This window comes from Pristiophorus japonicus, chromosome 5 (genome assembly GCF_044704955.1).
Source record: "Pristiophorus japonicus isolate sPriJap1 chromosome 5, sPriJap1.hap1, whole genome shotgun sequence".
NCBI lineage: Eukaryota > Metazoa > Chordata > Chondrichthyes > Pristiophoridae > Pristiophorus > Pristiophorus japonicus.
In genome coordinates this window covers 74,567,955-74,586,544 of record NC_091981.1, presented here as the reverse complement: position 1 = coordinate 74,586,544, position 18,590 = coordinate 74,567,955, and the positions used below count along the sequence as shown (strand labels likewise).

Below are 18,590 nucleotides of genomic sequence, written 5' to 3'. Positions count from 1 at the left end.
GGCATGCACAATTTTCCAATGTAAAGGAATGGTTCCTGAATCGAGATAACTTTGTAAGATTGTAGTTAGAGCATCTACAATGTGCTCACCTACTTCCTTTAAAACCCTAACATGGAAACCATCTGGTCCTGGAAATTTGACACTCTTTAGTACCATTATTTTGCTTATGTTAATTATGTTGTGTCCCTGTCGCTGACTCAATATTAATTTCCTTGGGATTTACTCTACTGTAAATACTGACGCAAAGTAATTATGCAAAATGTCTACCATTTCCTTGTTATTGACAATATCACTGATATCAGTTTTCAAAGGGTCAACATTGCTCCTGACCACCCTCTTTTTCCTAATATAATTGCAAAAAATGTGTGTGTTGATTTTGATATTCCTTACAAGTTTATTTTCATTCTGCCTTTTTGTAGTCCTATCTGTTTTGTCACCTTTTGCTTTTCTTTGTATCTTTCCTATTTGCCAGATAAGAACATAAGAAATAGGAGCAGGAGTAGGCCATACGTATGGCTGATCTGATCATGGACTCAGGTCCACTTCCCTGCCCATTTTCCATAACCCCTTATTCCCTTATTGTTTAAGAAACTGTCTATTTCTGTCTCAAATGTATTCAATGTCCCAGCTTCCACAGCTCTCTGAGGCAGCAAATTCCACAGATCCACAACCCTCAGAGAAGAAATTTCTCCTCATCTCAGTTTTAAATGGGCTTATTCTAAGATTATGCCCTCTAGTTCTAGTCACCCCTATCAGTGGAAATATCCTCTCTGCATCATAATCTTAATCGTTTCGATAAGATCACCTCTCATTCTTCTGAATTCCAATGAGTAGAGGCCCAACTTATTCAACCTTTCCTCATAAATCAACATAAATCAACATCTCCGGAATCAATCTTGTGAACCTTCTCTGAACTGCCTCCAAAGCAAGTATATCCTTTCAGAAATATGGAAACCAAAACTGCACGCAGTATTCAAGGTGTGGCCTCACCAATATCCTGTACAACTGTAGCAAGACTTCACTGATTTTATACTCCATCCCCTTTGCAATAAAGGCCAAGATCCCATTAGCCTTCCTGATCACTTGCTGTACATGCATATTAACCCAGGTCCCGCTGAACTGCAGCACTTTGCAATCTTTCTCCATTTAAATAATAACTTGCTCTTTGATTTTTTTTCTGCCAAAGTGCATGACCTCACACTTTCCGACATTATACTCCATCTGCCAAATTTTTGCCCACTCACTTAGCTTAGCTTAGTCTATGTCCTTTTGCGGATATTTTATGTCCTCCTCACACATTGCTTTTCCTCCCATCTTTGGATCGTCAGCAAACTTGGCTACGTTACACTCGGTCCCTTCTTCCAAGTCGTTAATATAGATTGTAAATAGTTGGGGTCCTAGCACTGATCCCTGCAGTACCCCACTGGTTACTGATTGCCAACCAGAGAATAAACCACTTATCCCTACTCTGTGGCTAACATCCTCTATCCATAGAAACATAGAAAATATAGAAAATAGGTGCAGGAGTAGGCCATTCGGCCCTTCGAGCCTGCACCAAATCCATGCTAATATATTACCCCCAACCCTTTATGTGGCACCTTGTCAAATGCCTTCTGGAAGTCCAAATATACCACATCCATTAGTTCCCCTTTATCCACCCTGTTCGTTACATCCTCAAAGAATTCTAGCAAATTTGTCAAACAAAACCTCCCCTTCATAAATCCATGCTGACTCTGCCTGACCGAATTTTGCTTATCCAAATGTCCTGCTACTGCTTCTTTAATAATGGACTTCAACATCTTTCCAACCACAGATGTTAGGCTAACGGTCTATAGTTTCCTGTTTTTTGTCTGCCTCATTTTTTAAATAGGGGCATTACATTTGCAGTTTTCCAATCTGCTGGGACCTCCCCAGAATCTAGGGAATTTTGGTAAATTACAACTAATGCATCCACTATCCCTGTCACTACTTCTCTTAAGACCCTAGTATGTAAGCCATCAGGTCCAGGGGATTTATGCACCTTGAGTCCCATTATCTTACTGAGTACCACCTCCTTAGTGATTGTGATTGTATTTGATGTGGAACCAAAATAAAGGCTCAACCCAAGCCTGTTGAAGAATCAAAATGTGTTTATTTGAGAATACCTTGGCCAAGGGGAGAACAGCAGTTTTGGGTAGAACCCTAAACTCCATCACTCTACCTGGCTGTCAGCTTACAGTATTTAAAGCCAAAAACCACAATCCGTTATGCATCATCAGTTCCAAGAACTGACCCCAGACTCTCCGTGACATTTCAAAAACGCATTTGACTTAACCATAAGAACTGAATATAAGCTCATGACATTTGAGAATGTTTTCACAGCATGTTTTTTTTTACATCTCCAAGTTGTGCCTACCTAGCATGCGAGAAGTCATGTTTGCTCCATGGTCTGTATTTCTTGACCACGGTAGACGCTCTTATCTATAAAGATGTATGTTCATCTTGACCTGCCTTTACCATCACTGTCTGTTAGTCTAAGAATACTCAGGTAGCCTAGTTTGCAGTTTCTAGCAGCAAGGCTACATCCTGTAAATGTTTTGCTCAGCTCGTGTGCAACGCTTTACTACAATTTGACATTCTAAAATATGTGTGTATTTAATAGCAGGCCCAATTCCTATTTTCCTGAATAATTTTCCCAGGCTGCAACACTATATCACTAAAGTGGTCGTCTAAAGTCCCACTTCAAGCCCCCCTTTGGTCCCTAGCTAACCCCAGCCCATGAGACCACTAGAGCTAAGCTAGCTAATGCTTTAGACTTCCCGCTCCATTTGCAGTGCTATCTGCCACCAAGTCTGGGAGGTCTGTTGCTTAACCGGGGTTTAAATTCCCTCATGCATCAACAGTTTATCTTTCTCTTGCATACGAGTGATTGCTTTAGCTTGCTGCCTGTGTCTACGCTTCCTACAAACTGCACATGTCATTATCAGCCAGCACAGTGCCAAAATCAGTTGAACTTCCACCATATGTGAGAAATGATACGTATCCACAGATGGATATTAACATTCAGTCCCCAGTTCCATGCCTTCTCGTACTAGGGGGTATGTTGAAGGTCTTTTGCAATGTCCTTGCCTAGTTCGCGCAGCTCCTGTTTGAGCACATGATGTAATTTTATGCTTGCCAGCAGAGGATCCTTTATGCCTCTTTGGTCCTCGGACAGGTGGAGTGTTGTTGAAGCCAGTTCACTTTCATATTGGGACCAATCTTGTTTAATTTTGTCAGTCAGGTTCAGGGTAATAGTTTCTCAAGTACGTCATTCGTGCTCGCCTGATTTTAACCAGTAGCCTCGGGGTGAAGCAGAAGTTGGGATTTGTGATGTTACATTGATAAATACCATAGTCATAAGTTGGTTGGTTGGTTACCACACAGTATTCCCCCTTTCCGCGGTAGGCTGAGCGGGTACATTCCAATTCTGATGGGCTTATTTCTAAAACTCACCCAATGGTTTGATTAAATCCGCATGCATCCTCGCTTTCCCAGCCTACTGGATGTGGACATATAGTTAGGCTTCCTACCCTGCGGCACCCTGATAATGAGACCCCTCTCATGGTTCCGTTCCGTTTGATGGCATATTGATCCATTGGGTTGTACCACATGCAGTTCTCACCCCGGATTAGCCCCAAGTTTTCTACCTCAAACTGGGGGTGTGGTCTAGACTCCCCCTTCGCCATTACCGGAATCATTAGGACCATCCCCACCAGGGCAGAATGTGAATCTGTACATCCGCCTGTCACCGGAAAGACTCTCGTTATTCCTTTCATGGTGCACGCGTCCAGTGACCCTGGGTGCTGTGCTAGGCGGAACAGGTGGGTGCTGTTAATCCAGTCCTGGACTTCGCCCCTGTGTATTTGGTCCAAGTTCTCACTGACCTGCCGAATCATCCATCCCCAGTAAGCGTGGCAGAGGTCGCGTTGAACCTCTGCCTTTTCCGCATTGAATTCTCGGTCAATCAGGCAGTTAATGGTGGCAGCATGGCTCTCCAGGTCTGTAATCCCTTTGACTAAGCTCCCTGCTGCCCCTTCGCCCTCCCGCACAGTCCCTTTGGCTGCATCTGTCTGCCTCTGCAGCAACTTCCTCACTGTGTCTTTAAGACTTTCCAATTGTTCCTGTACAGCTTGTATGTCTAGGGCATTTACAAATGAGGTTCCCGTGTTGACCCCTGTTAAGACGTCATTGATCAGACCACGTTTCTGTCTGTGGGTCTGACCCGCTTTCAGAGGGCTCCGGTATCTGGATGCCCGAGGCATCTCGGGACTCTTTCAACACTATCTTAAGCATTCGGGTATACAATGCCTGTACCTTAAGGTCACATTTTTCTGGTGGCCCTATGTCCATCAGGTTTACTATTACAGGTAATATCTCATGGTGTACATTTTCATACAATTGGATTCCCTCCGTTCTCAGGACCACCCCACTTGAGGGTCCTGCAGTATGTATGGGACATTCTGGGGGTGTGCCTGGAGTGGTTGGCAGGGCAGGTGTCAGCTAATAGTCAGACCACTCCACTCGGATTATTGGGGATAGACATGTCTCATCGTTTCGCGCATAAACGTAGTATGTAGACTCAAACTTTTGTATGGGCCTACCACACACAGCGAAGTCGTGAGGCTGCCTTTCGACCAAATTCAGGGTGGCTTCCCGGTCAAAATTCCGACAATCTCTCACGATTTCTGATTTGACGTTTTCCATATTGATACCCCGGCGGTTACCCTCACTCATGAAGCACTGTATATAGTTAATACGTGGCCAAAAGTTTCTGCAGGACTGTAGTACCTGTGGCATCCCTGGTATATGCTCGGTATGGAGCAGTGCGCATTCCTGATAGAATATGGACAAATTTCCAGACCTATTTAGACCACATTCAATACATAAGGTCCTATTGTACCGTATCACGACGCCGAATACTGTGGGTTGGGTTCCCACGAAATCTTCTGTTTGGTACGAGGGGAGTTTTTGCACCCTCTCGCCGGAATATACCAGTCAGATAGACTCCATTTCCAACTTGGGTCTTTTGATTGATCAGGGTCTTCATAGTTCAGGTGTAGCTCATCACCTTCAGCCTCGATATGAATTCTCATTATTGTACCCTCATTATTGGGACAAAGATAAAATTGTGCGGGGATTAGAATCCCTGCCATGTCCAATAATATTACTTCGCTTAGGTGTGCCCTTGTGGCAGATCCCCCAACCCCTGTGATTAAAACTGTCCGTTTGGTTGTGGGTAGGGGGATATGTGTCATTGAGACAGAGGCGCCTGTATCCACCAACATGTCGCGCTGCTGGCCTCCTAACAATGCTGTAATGTGGATCCGAGGGTCGCCTTCGCTCTGAGCGGGGGCCTCTGGCTTTCAGTCACTTGCCAGGTCCTTGAGGGCCTGGGGGAGCTGATCCTTGGTCATGGTCTGGGATTTGGGTGGGCTACCCAGCGGTGTGGGTCTTTTCCCGCCCCCGCCTGGCACCCAACACTGGTTTTTGTTGTGCCTCATTTTCTGGCAGTTGGTGCACTTGCGACGTGGACTCCTACAGTCCTTGGACATGTGTCTGGGTTTGCCACAATTGTAGCAAGCTCCATTGGATCTTTTGCTGGATGTCGCTCATATTTCTACTTTGATCTGTTTCTGCTGTTGGCTGACTTCATTATCCACTTGGCATGCCCTGCTCACCAGTCCGTCATAAGTATCTCTGCCGACTACCCCCATCTTAAGTATTTTCTGAAGGTTGGCTGTCAGGCCATCTTTAAACATCTTTAAAAATGCCTGATCAGCCTTGTCTGGGGCTGCCTGACCTGAGTATTCTTGATACGCGGTCCACGATTTATGACCATACTCACTGCTATTTTCATCTTTCTTCTGGCGGACTAACAGAATTAGTCCCCAGTTGGGAGCGGGAGTTCCCAAGGCGAAATCATCGTATGCTGTCTGTCGGACTGCCTGAGGGGCATTGTTAAAAGGAGTCCATTCACCATTTCTATAATCCTGTCTTAATGTCTCCCATTTAGGCCGTGGACATTTAGTCCTCATTATCTGATGTACATCTCTCTCATGCATCTCATGAATGTCATACATTTCCCTTAACAATCTCCAAAATTCAGAATTGCCGTGTTTTTCTTTCAGAGAAGGTAGATCCTTGAGGATCCCGTGTTTCTCCAAAGGGGTAAACGATATGTATTTCACTGTTACTTTGTGGTCAGCTTCCTGTCCCATGCCAGACGTTCGCAACAGGGCTGCAGGGAGTTTAGTATCATCCTCTAGGTCATACTCAGGTGCTGTAGCTCCCGCTTTTTCATAGGAAGGGCTGCCTCCAGCTCCCCGCCTTCATCCCTGTCGTAGTCTCCGGGTCTCCCAAAAAGTCCGGACACACACAATGGGTTTCATTAGCTTCTCTTAGTTTATTTGGGCCCAAGTTTCGGCCTCAGTTGCTCCTGATTTTTTGGAGCAACTGGTGTAGAACGGAGTATCTTAGAAATTCAAATTCTCGGCATTTAGTTTGCTCCAGTTCTAGTCAGTTCGAACAGTTTCACTTTGGAACAAAAATTTTTTTTCAAAAGGGGGCGTGTCCGGCCACTTACGCCTGTTTTCAAAGTTTCGGCAGTGAAAACTTACTCCAAACTAACTTAGAATGGAGTAAGTGAAGATTTTTGTACGCTCGAAAAAACGTTGTCTACACTTTAGAAAATCAGGCGTAGGTTACAAATCAGGCGTAGGGAATGGGGGGGTGGGGGGGGGTTTAAAGGGAAGTTTACAAACATTAAACACTTCAGTTTTACAAATAAAGAGCCATCATCAATAATAAATGAACCAATAAATCAATCAAAACAAATTAATAAAAAATAAAAAAAATTTAAAAATCAATAAATAAAACATTTTCTACTTACCGACTGCAACACCGGGAGTCCTCCAGCAGCGTGCTGGGACGGGCCCCCCACAGTGTGTCTCTGTCAGTGTCTCTATCTCTCTGTCTGTCTGTGTGTGTCTCTCACTCTCTGTCTGTCAGTGTCTGTGTTTCTGACAGCGAGGGGAGGGGGAGAAGGGGGGTAGAGGGAGGGGGGGGGGCAGAGGGAGGGGGGGGGGCAGGGGGAGGGGAGGGAGGGAGGCAGAGGGGGAGGGATGGAAGGGGGAGGGATAGGGGAGAAGGGGGAGGGAAGGGGGAGAGAAGGGGGGAGGAGGAGAAGGGAAGGGGGGGAGGAGGAGAAGGAGAAGGGGAAGGGGGGAGGAGGAGAAGGGGGGAGAGGAGAGGTGGGAGAGAGGGGGGGAAAGGAGAGGGGGGGGGAAGGAGAAGGGGGGGGCGGAGGCTGAATGGGCCGGGCCCGGCCGGGCCCAAGACTTCGGCGGGGTCCATCCCCAGCACCAGATTTACAGGTAGATGGCGGTGTTGGGTCGGGTCGGGTCCGGGGTCGGGAGCGCGGGTCGGGTCGGGGGGAGCGGGGGTCGCGGTCGGGTCCGGGGCGGGGGGGGGGGTGGTGATCGGGAGCACGGGTCGAGTCGGGGGGGGGAGGATGGAGGTCGGGTTGGTTCGGGTAGGCGGGGTGGGGGGGAGGGAGGGAGCGTGGGTCGGTTCGTGTCGGGGGCGGGGCGAGGGAGGTCAGGTTGGGTCGGATCTGGTCCGGGGGGGGGGGTCAGGAGCGCGGGTCTGGTCGGGGGGGTGGTGGGAGGGAGGTCGGTTCGGTTCGGGTCGGGGGGGAGGGAGAGGGAGGTCAGGTCGGGTGCGGGGGAGCGCGGGTCGGGTCCAGTCCTGGGGGTCGGGTCGGGTCCGGTCTGGGGGCGGGGGGTGGGGGGGTGGGCGGGAAGCGGGAGTCGAGTCGGGTCGGGCGGGGAGCAGGAGCTGGGCATGGGAGGAGCTTTATGCACACAGCCCCAGTGAGGCCATTGGGCCAGGGCTAGGGGCTGCGTGCTTCGGGCCCCTCCCACACAGTTTTGGGCGCCTGGAGCTACTGCACATGCGCCCACTGTAGCGTGCATGTGCAGAGGTCCCGGCACTGTTTTCAGTGCCGGGACCTAGCTCCGCCCCCAACTGCTTGTGCTGCGTCGCGCCGAGGGCCAGAGAACCAGCAGGGAGCCGGAGAATCTGGAAGTTTTTTTTAGGCGCACTTTGTGGCACGAAAAACAGGCGTCCAGGTGGGGGCTGCGCCGTTCTAGGTGCGGCCCGAAACTTGGGCCCTTTACTTCTTCCCTTAATTGCCTTAGTTCCTCAATTTTGGACTTCATCTTGTCACTAAATTGTATAAACTGTCGCACTATAATTATACTGGCTTTCTTGGCTCTCTGAATTTTCTCCTTTTCCCACCAAGCCTTTTGCTCGGCTGGTTCTTGTGACGGGTCCCACCCGTCTTTTAATATTTTGTCGATTAACCCCTTCTGGTCATCCAGGTAGAACTTAGTAAGGGAGTTCTCCAACCCCCAGTTTAATCCTTTGCCCAATGCCATTATATGGTCTGATGATCTGCGTCACCTGTCTGATGACTTCACGTCTCTCCAATCGGTAGTTTAATCCAACCTCTATGTTAAATCTTAGCCTTATTTCATCGGTCTACTTTCTCCGCAACACAGTTCTTATCAATGACTTTAAACCAAATCAATAACTTTAAACTAACTTATCATACTCACGTGCCAACAAGATTTGTTCTTTAGCAGACTATTACAGTTCGGAATCCCTGGTTGACTTGACAGTCTTATCACAGAATTCATCTAATTTTGGAATGGTACTTTAAACTGACTCACTCCGAGATGTTTCTGTCGACATTGGTCTGTCCGTCTCCTGGTGGATCCTATCCTCGTCACCAATCTGATGTGGAACCAAAATAAAGGCTCAACACAAGCCTGTTAAAGAATCAAAATATGTTTATTTGAGAATACCTTGGCCAAGGGGAGAACAGCAGTCTTGGGTAGAACCCTAAACTCCGTCTCTCTGCCTGGCTGTCGGCTTACAGTATTTAGAGCTGAAAATCGCAATCTGTTAAGCGCCATCAGTTCCAAGAACTGACCCCAGACTCTCCGTGACATTTCAAAAACTTAACTGCAAGAACTGAATATAAGCTCATGACATTTGAGAATGTTTCCACAGCATGTTTTTTTGACACCTCCAAGTTGCGCCTACCGAGCGAGCTAGAAGTTGTATTTGCTCTGTGGTCTGTATTTCTTGACCACGGTAGACACTCTTATCTATAAAGATGTATGGGTCATCTTGACTTGTGGTTGCCATCACTGTCCGTTAGTCTAAGAATACTCAGGTAGCCTAGTTTGCAGTTTCTAGCAGTTAGGCTACATCCTGTAATTATTTTGCTCAGCTCGTGTGCAACGCTTTGCTAGAATTTAGCATTCTAGAATATGTCTGTATTTAATAGCAGGCCCAATTCATATTTTCCTGAACAATTTTCCCAGGCTGCAACACTATATCACTAAAGTGGGCCTCTAAAGTCCCACTTCAGTGTTAAGTTCCTCCCCCCATAGCCCATTGACTATCCACTGTTGGAATATTGTTAGTGTCCTCTACCGTAAAGACTGATACAAAATATTTGTTCAGAATTTCTGCCATCTCCATGTTCCCCATTACTAATTCCCCGGTCTCGTCTTCTAAGGGACCAACATTTACTCTAGCCACTCTTTTCCTTTTTATATACCTACGTAAACTCTTGCTATCTGTTTTTATATTTCGTACTAGTGAGGCGTGGTGTGTGAAATAGGCTCTTTCTCTGCTTTAACGTTCTATGTAGGTATTGTCATTTTTATAAATGCTCCATGTTAATAGTTTAATATTGTGTTTTGCCTAGGTTGTTCCAAGATAACCTGCATCAGTCTGACAAGAGAAGCTTCAATCAAACTCTCTCCACTTCATGGAAAACAGATCTCCATACGCTACCTGAACATGACGGATTGCTTTGTACTTGAAGATGAGGGGTTGCACACGATAGCGGCTCACTGCACCCAACTGACACACCTCTACCTGCGCAGGTGTATACGTGTCACAGACGAAGGCCTCCGCTACCTGATGCTTTATTGCACATCAATCAAGGAGTTGAGCGTTAGTGACTGCCGCGCAGTGAGCGATTTTGGGATGAGGGAGGTGGCAAAGTTGGAAGCACACCTGAAGTATCTCAGCATTGCTCACTGTGGCCGAATCACAGATGTAGGTATCCGCTACATTGCCAAGTATTGCAGCAAACTTCGCTATCTGAATGCTCGGGGTTGTGAAGGAATAACTGATCACGGGATTGAGTACCTTGCTAAAAATTGCACAAAACTGAAGTCCCTGGATATCGGGAAGTGTCCGTTAGTTTCCGATGCAGGCATGGAGTTTTTAGCGATGAACTGCTACAACCTGAAGCGGCTGAGTCTTAAGTCATGCGAGAGCATCACTGGCCGTGGTTTGAAGATCGTGGCAGCCAACTGCTTCGAGCTTCAGATGTTGAACGTACAAGACTGCGACATCTCTGTTGAGGCACTGCGGTTTGTCAAACGCCATTGCAAGAGGTGTATTATAGAACACACCAATCCGGCCTTCTTCTGACAGGATGTTTAACAGTAAAACGGAACAGACCATAGATTGTAAAGCCTCAAATTTTATTTGCTTTTTTTTCTTCAATTAAATATTTAGTTAATTTCCACATTGTATAATTATTACTCTATTATGACCGACAGTCATGGTAATGAAAATGTTTTTCTTTTTTCCTCTATGATATACTTGTACACTTTTGACTGCCAAATCCCCTATAGAAACCAGTGTCCACAGGCATAAACTAAATATATTCAAACTTTTCAAGTTGCTGGAAGAATTGATCAAATTTCATATTATTCCTTAAATCCATCACTGCCATATAAAATGGAAATATTCAGTATACTGTTTGCCTCCTATTTTTCAATTTTCCTAAAATGGAGCACTATGTTTTAGTTGATATCACACTATAATATCAGATCCCATGAAAGAGATGTTGTCACATTGTTTTTGTTATAACATGGGAGGTTCTGAATAATATTGCACTTCAGAGCTTTTATTTCATTTTTTTAATTAATAAAAGGTGGTTTAATGATCCTAAAGTATTAAAGGGCTTTTTGACTATACTGCAACCCACTTATTACACTCCGGTATCTCCGCAATCCACTATAACTGAACTCTTTATTACATGGTTACCGCTGGGGAAGGGGAAGAATTTGATGCAGTGGATTAGCATGCTGCCCTTTCACCTCAGACCTGGGCTTGAATGCAAATCTCTTTCTGTTGGTCCTCCTTGAAATTAGTTCCAACCCATGAGCAAGTGGGCCTTGCGCCACGGCATAAAATGCTGCTAATTTAGCACTAAGTTTGACAATCTATTTCAGGGGCCACAGGATAGATGGTGTGGGAAAATGGTACAGTCAAGAATACTTTTCTGAGGTTTGTGCTGACATATGATGTTGGCATAGAGTAAAATCAGCTTTACTCTGCAGCTGGTTGCACTTTACCTGGCCTGGGAGTGATTGTCGCTGACATTAGAATGATAATCTTCAGACTTTGTGCTCCTGGTGGATGCTTCACCCTCCCAGAGCACAAAGTTGGCAAATTACCCTATGTCTAAAATTGAAAGTGGACTAGTTCCCAGCACAAACATTTCTCACCCCGATAAGAATAAAAATGCACTACAATAATGTTGTATGAAAATATAAACAATGGTATTACCACTCAGCTGAAGGGGACACCACTTCAATAGTCACAGTACTTCCAGTCCGGAGCAATTGGAGAAGTAACTAAAGGATTTTTCATTCCAGGTGTCCAAAAGTGGCCCAGCATGCTTGCTGGCTAACTTTTGACCAAATAACTTGCAAGAAAGACTAATAGAATATGAATGGTACAAGAGGGAACAAATCACTTTTAGTATGATTTTAGCAGCCTTTTTTGGGCATTAACTAAAGAGGCCTCTTTATCATGGGGAAGGAGAACAACCATGTCAGAATGATGTTTTCATGGCACAAGAACATGGCTTGTAATCATCATGTCACAGTGCTTGCAAACAAAGTTTGCCAGAAGTTTTGCAATCAAGGCAATGTGTCTTTAAGCAGGACAGTTGTGTTAGCAAACAAACATATGGAGAGATTCTGTTCAAAATCAGGTGGGATTACCGGAGAATATCGGAAAATTCAAGTGCCACTGCCTCCTCGCTGGCCCGACTGGGATTTCCCACCTCTCGCTCCTACTGTGACTACTTCTAGCGGCATCTTCCCTACCCATTGCATGCGTATGGCAGTAGGGTGGGGAGTCCCACTCCCGAGCAAATCTTCTTTCCTTTCGGCCCCAGATACCATCACCTCCTAGAGCTGTCAAAAGGACGGTGGCCATAGGCTCCGAGAAGTAGTGGTAAAAGCCCAGAGTTCCCACAGTGGAGCTACATGACATTGTACTGATATCTCCCTCCAGGCAGCTGCAGAGAATTACCCGCTGAAGGTCTTGATCTCAGCTAAGGTCATAAGTGAGGCGGGTCTTCAGTGTGAGACTTTAAAGATTTCTTGTCTCCCCTTGTAGTGCTGCAGGGACCATTCCTACAGCAACACTGCTGGGATTCTTCACCTTTGCACTGACAGCTTTCCTCCCAGTGACAGGAATTCCACTGTGCATATGTAATGAGCCATGACTCAGGAAAATGGGTTGTGGTGGATGGATATGAAACGGAACTAGTTGGTGAAGTGAGTTAGATAGTTACCGATCACTTCTACAACTTAGGATGAAAATCTCTGCTGGCTGGAAGGGTTCTATGTGAAATGAGTTTGAGCAGTCTCAAATAACACTAATTGGCAGTACACTGTTAATCTTACTCAGAGTGGTCACAGACTGACTGGTTTGGAAAATATCACACTGGTACAGTAAGGCTTGGTTTTCTGAATTTGAACCTCAGGTATATTGTTGGAGCAGGGTAGAAGGACCTAGCTGCACAGTACAAAACCTGGGAGTGTTCGATGTGAACACTGGGTGACCAAAATGGAAAGTGTTCCATTCTCCAATACAAGCATTACTTTGCTGAGTGCAACATTTTTTTTTAAAGTTGAAAGTCCTTTAAATTTACTTTTAGGCCATTATTCAAGACTAACACATTGTAATTTGTCTTTGTCACAAGGATTAAAATAATTGTCTGATCTTCTGTTTTCAATGTTTGAGATCTTGTTTTGTTTTGGAGTCAGACATTCGTTGATTTTTTCATTAGAAATACAAATTATTTCTCAGTGTAAACCATTCAATTCTTTATACCCGGGATTGAACATTACAAATATTGCTAAAGTTCATTAAATTGCAGTTACAGTCTGACAGAAAAGATCACAGCATCTATCAAGCTCATTAATACAAATCATATAACTTGCTCTTACCTTCTGAATGTAAAACACAAAATAATACCAAACACTTTAAATTAGTATTGCAACCAATTGATATTTGGAATCTGTGACCTGTACACAGAATTTCATATCACTCAGAACCTGGACCAGCAACGTTGCTTCAGTGGTGGTAATGTGATCTGATGATCACCCGAAGATGCAGTAGTGTCTCAACAGGGATGAAATGTCCTTTTTGGGATGTCACTATCAAAAATATGTGTTTTTTTTAAATAAATGTTTTAAAGTTCTGCAAGAACATGTACTATTTGACAAGGTTGTTGTTATGCAATTGTATTCACTGCAAACCAACTTGCATTGATAAATTACAGTCGACAATTTCATTTAATCAAGCACAACTTTTTACACCAAAGCAAAACAGATATGTTTGCTAAGTTTATATAATTTAAAGGGGCACTGTTTTCATGGGAAAAAGTTTGCAACCTTATTATTTGTATGGCTAGAGAGAAAAGCTAGACAAAGCCACATGACGTTACATTTTGGGCTCTGTCCCACAGAAACATAGAAAATAGGTGCAGGAGTAGGCCATTCGGCCCTTCGAGCCTGCACCGCCATTCAATGGCTGAATATGCAACTTCAGTACCCCATTCCTGATTTCTCGCCATACCCCTTGATCCCCCTAGTAGTAAGGACTACATCTAACTCCTTTTTGAATATATTTAGTGAATTGGCCTCAACAACTTTCTGTGGTAGAGAATTCCACAGGTTCACCACTCTCTGGGTGAAGAAGTTTCTCCTCATCTCGGTCCTAAATGGCTTTCTCCTTATCCTTAGACTGTGACCCCTGGTTCTGGACTTCCCCAACATTGGGAACATTCTTCCTGCATCTAACCTGTCTAAACCCGTCAGAATTTTAAACGTTTCTATGAGATCCCCTCTCATTCTTCTGAACTCCAGTGAATACAAGCCCAGTTGGTCCAGTCTTTCTTGATATGTCAGTCCCGCCATCCCGGGAATCAGTCTGGTGAACCTTCGCTGCACTCCCTCAATAGCAAGAATGTCCTTCCTCAAGTTAGGAGACCAAAACTGTACACAATACTCCAGGTGTGGCCTCACCAAGGCCCTGTACAACTGTAGTAACACCTCCCTGCCCCTGTACTCAAATTCCCTCGCTATGAAGGCCAACATGTAATTTGCTTTCTTAACCGCCTGCTGTACCTGCATGCCAACCTTCAATGACTGATGTACCATGACACCCAGGTCTCGTTGCACCTCCCCTTTTCCTAATCTGTCACCATTCAGATAATAGTCTGTCTCTCTGTTTTTACCACCAAAGTAGATAACCTCACATTTATCCACATTATACTTCATCTGCCACGCATTTGCCCACTCACCTAACCTATCCAAGTCACTCTGCAGCCTCATAGCATCCTCCTCCGCAGCTCACACTGCCACCCAACTTAGTGTCATCCGCAAATTTGGAGATACTACATTTAATCCCCTCTTCTAAATCATTAATGTATAATGTAAACAGCTGGGGCCCCAGCACAGAACCTTGCGGTACCCCACTAGTCACTGCCTGCCATTCTGAAAAATACCCATTTACTCCTACTCTTTGCTTCCTATCTGCCAACCAGTTCTCAATCCACGTCAGCACACTACCCCCAATCCCATGTGCTTTAACTTTGCACATTAATCTTTTGTGTGGGACCTTGTCGAAAGCCTTCTGAAAGTCCAAATATACCACATCAACTGGTTCTCCCTTGTCCACTCTACTGGAAACATCCTCAAAAATTCCAGAAGATTTGTCAAGCATGATTTCCCTTTCACAAATCCATGCTGATTTGGACCCATCATGTCATCTCTTTCCAAATGCGCTGCTATGACATCCTTAATAATTGATTCCATCATTTTACCCACTACCGATGTCAGGCTGACCGGTCTATAATTCCCTGTTTTCTCTCTCCCTCCTTTTTTAAAAAGTGGGGTTACATTGGCTACCCTCCATTCCATAGGAACTGATCCAGAGTCTATGGAATGTTGGAAAATGACTGTCAATGCATCCGCTATTTCCAAAGCCACTTCCTTAAGTACTCTGGGATGCAGACCATCAGGCCCTGGGGATTTATCGGCCTTCAATCCCATCAATTTCTCTGACACAATTTCCCGACTAATAAGGATTTCCCTCAGTTCCTCCTTCTTACCAGACCCTCTGACCCCTTTTACTTCCGGAAGGTTGTTTGTGTCCTCCTTAGTGAATACCGAACCAAAGTACTTGTTCAATTGCTCTGCCATTTCTTTGTTCCCAGTTATGACTTCCCCTGATTCTGACTGCAGGGGACCTACGTTTGTCTTTACTAACCTTTTTCTCTTTACATATCTATAGAAGCTTTTGCAGTCAATTTTAATGTTCCCTGCAAGCTTCCTCTCGTACTCTATTTGCCCTGCCCTAATCAAACCCTTTGTCCTCCTCTGCTGAGTTCTAAATTTCTCCCAGTCCCCGGGTTCGCTGCTATTTCTGGCCAATTTGTATGCCACATCCTTGGCTTTAATACTATCCCTGATTTCCCTTGATAGCCACGGTTGAGCCACCTTCCCTTTTTTATTTTTACGCCAGACAGGGATGTACAATTGTTGAATTTCATCCATGCGGTCTCTAAATGTCTGCCATTGCCCATCCACTGTCAACCCCTTAAGTATCATTCGCCAATCTATCCTAGCCAATTCACGCCTCATACCTTCAAAGTTACCCTTCTTTAAGTTTTGGACCATGATCTCTGACTTAACTGTTTCATTCTCCATCCTAATGTAGAATTCCACCATATTATGGTCACTCTTCCCCAAGGGGCCTCACACAACAAGATTGTTAATTAATCCTCTCTCATTACACAACACCCAGTCTAAGATGGCCTCCCCCCTAGTTGGTTCCTCAACATATTGGTCTAGAAAACCATCCCTTCTGCACTCCAGGAAATCCTCCTCCACCGTATAGTTTGGTTAGCCCAATCTAAATCCATATTAAAGTCACCCATGATAACTGCTGCACCTTTATTGCATGCGCCCCTAATTTCCTGTGTGATGCCCTCCCCAACAACACTACTACTGTTTGGAGGTCTGTACACAGCTCCCACTGGCGTTTTCTGCCCTTTGGTATTCTGTAACTCCACCCATACCGATTCCACATCATTCAAGCTAATGTCTTTCCTTACAATTGCATTAATTTCCTCTTTAACCAGCAACGCCACCTCAACTTTCTTTAATAATAACAAAAGAATTAGGAGCAGGAGTAGGCCATTAAGCCCTTCAAGCCTGGTCTGCCACTCAATAAGATCATGGCTAATCTTCGACCTCAACTCTACTTTTCCACCCGATCCCCATATCGCTTGATTCCCCTAGAGTCCAAGAATCTATCGCAGCCTTGATTATACTCAACAACTCAGTATCCATAGCCCTTTGGGGGTAGAGAATTCCAAAGATTCACAACCTTCTGAGTAAAGAAATTCCTCCTCATCTCAGTCTTAAATGGCCGACCCCTTATCCTGAGACTATGCCCCGAGTTCCAGACTCTCCATTCAGGGCAAACAACCTCTCAGCATCTACCCTGTCAATGCCTCAATAGGTTTCAAATAGATCACCTCTCATTCTTCTAAACTCCAGAGTATAGGTCCAATCTACTGAATTGTTTGTAAATTTCCCATAGACATAGACTTGCATTTTCTATGATCAGAAACATATATCCTTTTGTATGCTGTGAAAGGGAATCCCATGCCATAGGTTTAACACTTTTACTGAAATATTTTGCACCAGAAGTCAAGTGGCTCACCTACCATCCACTCCTGTCCACTCTGAAACATCACAATGTCATTTTCTTTTGCTAAAACTAATATACATCTTTATTTACATGATTTTTAAATTTACAAGTGCAAAGCAATAATTTTTTTATATTCATTCCTGGGATGTGGGCAGGGCCAGCATTTATTGCCCATCCCTAATTGCCCTCGAGAAGGTGGTGGTGAGCCACCTTCTTGAACCGCTGCAGTCCATGTGATGAAGGAACTCCCACAGTGTTGTTAGGGAGGGAGCTCCAGGGGTTTGACCCAGCAATGATGAAGGAACGGCAAATATTTTCAAGTCAGGATGGGGTGCACCTTGGAGGGGAACTTGCAGGTGATGATGTTCCCATGTGCTTGCTGCCCTTGGCCCTCTAGGTGGTAGAGGTCGTGGGTTTGAGAGGTGCTGTCAAAGAAGCCTTGGCGAGTTGGTAGATTAATCATGAATACAAAGTTTAACTTATGCCAAATTTCAATTAATTCTGAATATAAGAAGGAATCAGGAATCTTGCGCCTAAAAATTAATTGACTTTGTGCCCATTTATAAGTGTAAAACATGTACCTAAGCATCCAATATAGCAAGCAGTATACACATGCATATACCATGCTGGAATTGCATCGTCCATCCTATTCTGAAAGGTTCTTGTATAGGCGTCCAGGCCTGAAACAGTTGTTAGGCCTTTTGCATATGTAACTGGAGGGCCTAACACTTGCACGAGGCCCTCTTATAGAAATGCAGATGCCCTGAATGTTGCCGGCACCGTGGCTGCTGCATTCACAATAACCACACCTACATGCAGCCGAACTAATGGGACCACTGGAGACCACTACCAACAAGGTAAAAAAAAATTTAATTACTTCATAAACACCAGCATTGACCTGTTGGACAAAATGGCCTGTTTCTGTGCTTTGTAAATACTATGTAATACTATGCAGTATTTACCCAAGTATGTGGAGTCAGGAGGAGCCTGACTCCACATCAGTTCCGAAGACTATTGCTGGCTTTTGCTTGTCCCCCTTCCGATTGCCTCACTACTCCCTCTTGCTCGTCCCCATTCCCGATTACCCTCCCAATATCGCTCCCTCCCGATATCCCACCCAACCGATCACTCCCTCCTTCCCAAAACAAACTTTCTACCAATATGCTGAGTTTCAATTACTGTTGCCATTGGATTTTCATATCAAGTAGATTAGCTGAGAATGACCCTGAACAAGCGTCAAGTTTTGTATGTATTTAATATTTCAAAGACCCAAGGTACTAGCCCAAACATTCATTATATTTGGATTAGATTCTAATTATAAGCAGCCCCATTAACTGAGGTGGGCTGCTTCTTCTTCAAACAAACAGCTAACTCCAGAAGTATTTCTGTATTTCCCCCACCACCGAGAAAAGACAAAATATTTAAGTTGACAAAGCAGCAAACAGAGTTAAATT

At 44.8% G+C, this 18,590-nt stretch overlaps 1 protein-coding gene across 7 annotated transcripts in view; it reads left to right on the top strand.

The window, feature by feature from the left end:
• fbxl7 (F-box and leucine-rich repeat protein 7) overlaps positions 1–11,045 on the top strand; it is a 772,156-nt gene extending 761,111 nt beyond the window's left edge. For all 7 annotated transcript variants that reach the window (XM_070879884.1, XM_070879887.1, XM_070879883.1 and 4 more), the window contains one exon: positions 9,803–11,045. In XM_070879884.1, the coding sequence (XP_070735985.1) occupies positions 9,803–10,539 (737 nt within the window). In that variant the 3' untranslated portion in view covers positions 10,540–11,045. The remainder of the gene's footprint in view (positions 1–9,802) is intronic.
• The last annotated feature ends 7,545 nt before the right edge of the window (positions 11,046–18,590 follow it).